Below are 3661 nucleotides of genomic sequence, written 5' to 3'. Positions count from 1 at the left end.
ATAGAAAATAGAAAAAAAAAAAGTTCTTCAATACTGTGCGTTTATTATTAAAAAAGTAGAAGCCACACACAAAACTAATAAAAACAAAAAAAAACAAGTTTTCTTTCTTTTTAAGTAACTCTCTCTCGTTATTATTTTTTTCATTTTTTTTTTAATATAACGTTTTCTTACAATTATATGGCTATGCAGATAGTTTTGTGTTGTGTATATGTTATGTATTGATATAGTGACTAGTGACTACTTTTCTGTTTTTGTTTATGTCCAGTGATGCCCGGTCCAGGGTGTCACGTCCCTCGCGCTCTGGGTTGACTCGCGTCTATAAGGGCGTGGTGAAGCGCGCGGACGCTTTTGTGCGCGTCACGTGAAGCCTCTTCAAGTCATGTGATCGAGGCTAACGTCAAACCGAAACAAAATGGCTGCTACCGGGGACGACGCTGCTGCAATGGACAGCATCTCCAGGTCCCCTGCAGCGTACTTCGTGGCTGTGGACGCCGCTGGAAGCCAAGGCGACTCCGCCGAGGATGCAGCCGAGAGCCTGACGTCTGCCCCCAAAAAGCCAGGTAGGAATCGGCGCGTGGATCGGTGCGAGTCTTCAGTTGATAGCTAATGCTAATAGCATGAACAATAACAGTACTGTGTATATAATGTTTGGAAATATACAGTTATTATGATTTTATTACACCAACAGGATATACATATGATTTACCAGTATATTAAGTCGCCACTCAAAATGTATTATTGTTAATTACACTGTTGTATATCAACATACAGTTTAATTGTACTATTATTTTGATAAATTTTTCTAATAATCATGTTATCCTGCTGTCACCGCCTTATCTAAGATACGCCTTTTCTGTCTCTGTGTATAGGAGTATATAATTGCCATCAGAACATTGAATTATTGAATTTAATTTCAAATGTTTAAACTTTGTTCAAGCATTGCCCCATTTGTATTAATTCAGTTTAATAATGTGTTTATTGAAATGTTGCAATTCATGTAATTATTAAACTAAACCTATTGTTTTGAATTTATTGGAATTACAATATCAAACTGTGTAAAAAAAAAAAAAAAGGAATTTAAAAATTCTTGTATTCAATTATTAAACAAAACTATTCAACCGTTCAATATGGAATTATTGTATTATATTATTATTATGTAAAAACAGATTGAACCTTTCAATATTCAATATAGAAACTATTGAATTCAATTATGAAGAAATTAAAAGCAATGAAAAAAAAAACTGCCAAATAAAAAAAGTAAAGTTTTACCATTGAATTTAACCATTCCCTTTTCTTATTGGACTGATAAACCTCCATATTGTTGGAATGACAAAAACATCTTTGATGCCTGATAATTGTATACAATTATATGTTTTGTTTTTGATCTTAGAAGCAATTAAATTGTGATGCGTCATAAACTATGTTTTTGTTTGTAGGTGATGGTGGTGTCGAAACAGCGGAGGAGGCAACAGAACCAGCAGAGCCTGACATCAATGAGCTTTGCACCGATATGTTTGAAAAGATGGGGATTTTCCTTCAAGGAGAATTAACAGGTATTATTATTTTTCTCAAACTATTTCAGTATATCTGTATATAGTATATGTATTACTGATGTTAAAAAAAGATTTCCTATACACTTATTAGCCAGATATGATCAGGTCCTGTTGTGTCCCTGACCAAGATACTTAACTCTGATTGCTCCTTATCACTGCGTCGCAACCTACTCCCGTCACTTGTGATTGTGTGTGAATGTTTTAGGCCAGACCAGTTTTGCCCTTTGACTGTATTCATCTGTTTCTCATGAGGTCAATGATCATACAAACTAAGTATTTTATTCATTATTTTGTGTTCATTTATTTTCTTTATGGCTAGACTCTAGATATGACTGTTTTTTATGACTTCTGTCATTTTTTTTGTATTTATTGTACCTTAATAAGATTGAGCTTTTTTAGAAAATAATAAATAATGTTATGCCTTTGTCTCCTTATTTTTGCTTGATGGCCCCTGTTTAAAATGTGGCCCCTGAGGAAATCTAATATCCCACCACTGTTTTCGATTGATGCTCCATGTTAAATCTAATTTCTTTATATTACAGCGACTTGTGAAGATTATCGACTGTTGGAAAACATGAACAAGCTCACAAGCCTGAAATACATGGAAATGAAAGACATCAGCATCAACATCAGCAGGAACCTGCAAGATCTTAACAATAAATGTGAGTCACTTTCTTTTTCTGGATACATGAGCTCATGTACCATTAACCGTCATCATGTTTATGCTTCAATCAGATGCCAGCCTTCAACCGTATTTGGACCAAATAAATCAAATTGAAGAACAAGTTTCTTCACTTGAACAAGCAGCTTACAAACTGGACGCATACTCAAAAAAGCTGGGTAAGGATTGTGAATTTTGTTTTTTGGATCTTACGATCTTCTTTTGATGAATGTTAATGATATCTTTAAAATGATTGTTCTTTTAAAAATGTATTTTCCTTCCAATACCTTCCCCATAATCGTTATTTCCTTTTACTGCTCCCCAGTTAAAGCAGTAATTGTACTTCAGCTCTAGGCTTGTTGATAATTATAAACTGTAGCAGCATTCACAAAAGACTACATTATGGCTTGTAAACATTTTGAATTGCCTTGAATTAAAAGCGCTCTTAATGACTTGCATTTGTTTTGTTTTTACAGAAGCGAGATTTAAAAAACTGGAGAAGCGATGATGACGCCATCTCATTTCCTGATTGCAGCTTTGCCTTCTTTTTCTTCTTGCTTGAGGACACTAACTAAAGAGACTGAAATAATGAACAGCAAAAGTGCATTGTGGGAGTAAAACGGTACATGAGGGGTCACTTGAATTACTACAGCAGCTGTGTCTTATCCATATTGCCCCTGATCTTACTGATAATCATGTGGTCAAGTAGCATCAAAGTGGTGTGTGTGTGCTGTAGCTAGCGAAGGTCAGAGAGTTGATGTTCCTAATGGCTACTATGGTCTCAGTGAAGTCAACTACTTTTGCTAGAGAATGATGTGTTACTGTCTTTTATTAAATTGATTTAATAAATAAACATTATATATTGATAATATACAGCGCATGTTGAAATGTGTTTTTAACCCTTTTTCGTAAAAAGAAAGTGTCAACCTCATGCATATCTTTCTTTAATGGATTATTTTGTTTACTTTTATTACTTTATTATTAAGTACTTGGTAAAAGCCAACAGACTGCACATTTAAGACAAAGGACATTTTCAAGAATCAGGAAAGTTGACCACATTTGTTTGGATTTTAAAGATTGTAAAATAAAGTTTTATTCACTGGATTGATGTCATTTTGTTGATTTCACAGTAAATGAGTAAATAAAGAAATGTTTGAACGTATTCAACCCAACTTGAATCTGATTTTTACTATAATGTTATCAGGAAAGATAGAGAACATATTGTCACAATGACTATATACTATATAAGCATATAAGTCTTTGACAAACCTTTATTTAACTACTTTAACGCATTTGATGGAAGAGTCTGACTGGGGAAAAAAGGCGTCAAAGGGTAAAACTTAGTACACATTGGTGCTTATTTGCACTATGGATATCTTCTTAATCAAACTTTTTGTATGTATTTCTCAATGAATATTGTTTTGTGTTCAAGCGCCCTGTGACCCTG

At 33.9% G+C, this 3661-nt stretch overlaps 1 protein-coding gene across 1 annotated transcript; it reads left to right on the top strand.

Annotated features, from left to right (window-relative positions):
• The first annotated feature begins 393 nt into the window (after nt 1–393).
• Nucleotides 394–3376, top strand: bloc1s2 (biogenesis of lysosomal organelles complex 1 subunit 2). The gene is made up of 5 exons (XM_087783075.1): nt 394–560; nt 1437–1553; nt 2096–2215; nt 2289–2393; nt 2691–3376. The coding sequence occupies exons 1-5, from the start codon at nt 413–415 to the stop codon at nt 2720–2722; spliced, it is 522 nt and encodes a 173-aa protein (XP_087639201.1). The 5' UTR covers nt 394–412; the 3' UTR covers nt 2723–3376.
• The last annotated feature ends 285 nt before the right edge of the window (nt 3377–3661 follow it).

The sequence above is a fragment of the Callionymus lyra genome, chromosome 2 (assembly GCF_982586985.1).
Source record: "Callionymus lyra chromosome 2, fCalLyr1.hap1.1, whole genome shotgun sequence".
Taxonomy (NCBI): Eukaryota; Metazoa; Chordata; class Actinopteri; order Syngnathiformes; family Callionymidae; genus Callionymus; species Callionymus lyra.
The sequence above is the reverse complement of the archived record's forward strand: the minus strand, read 5'-3'. Positions and strand labels throughout refer to the sequence as shown.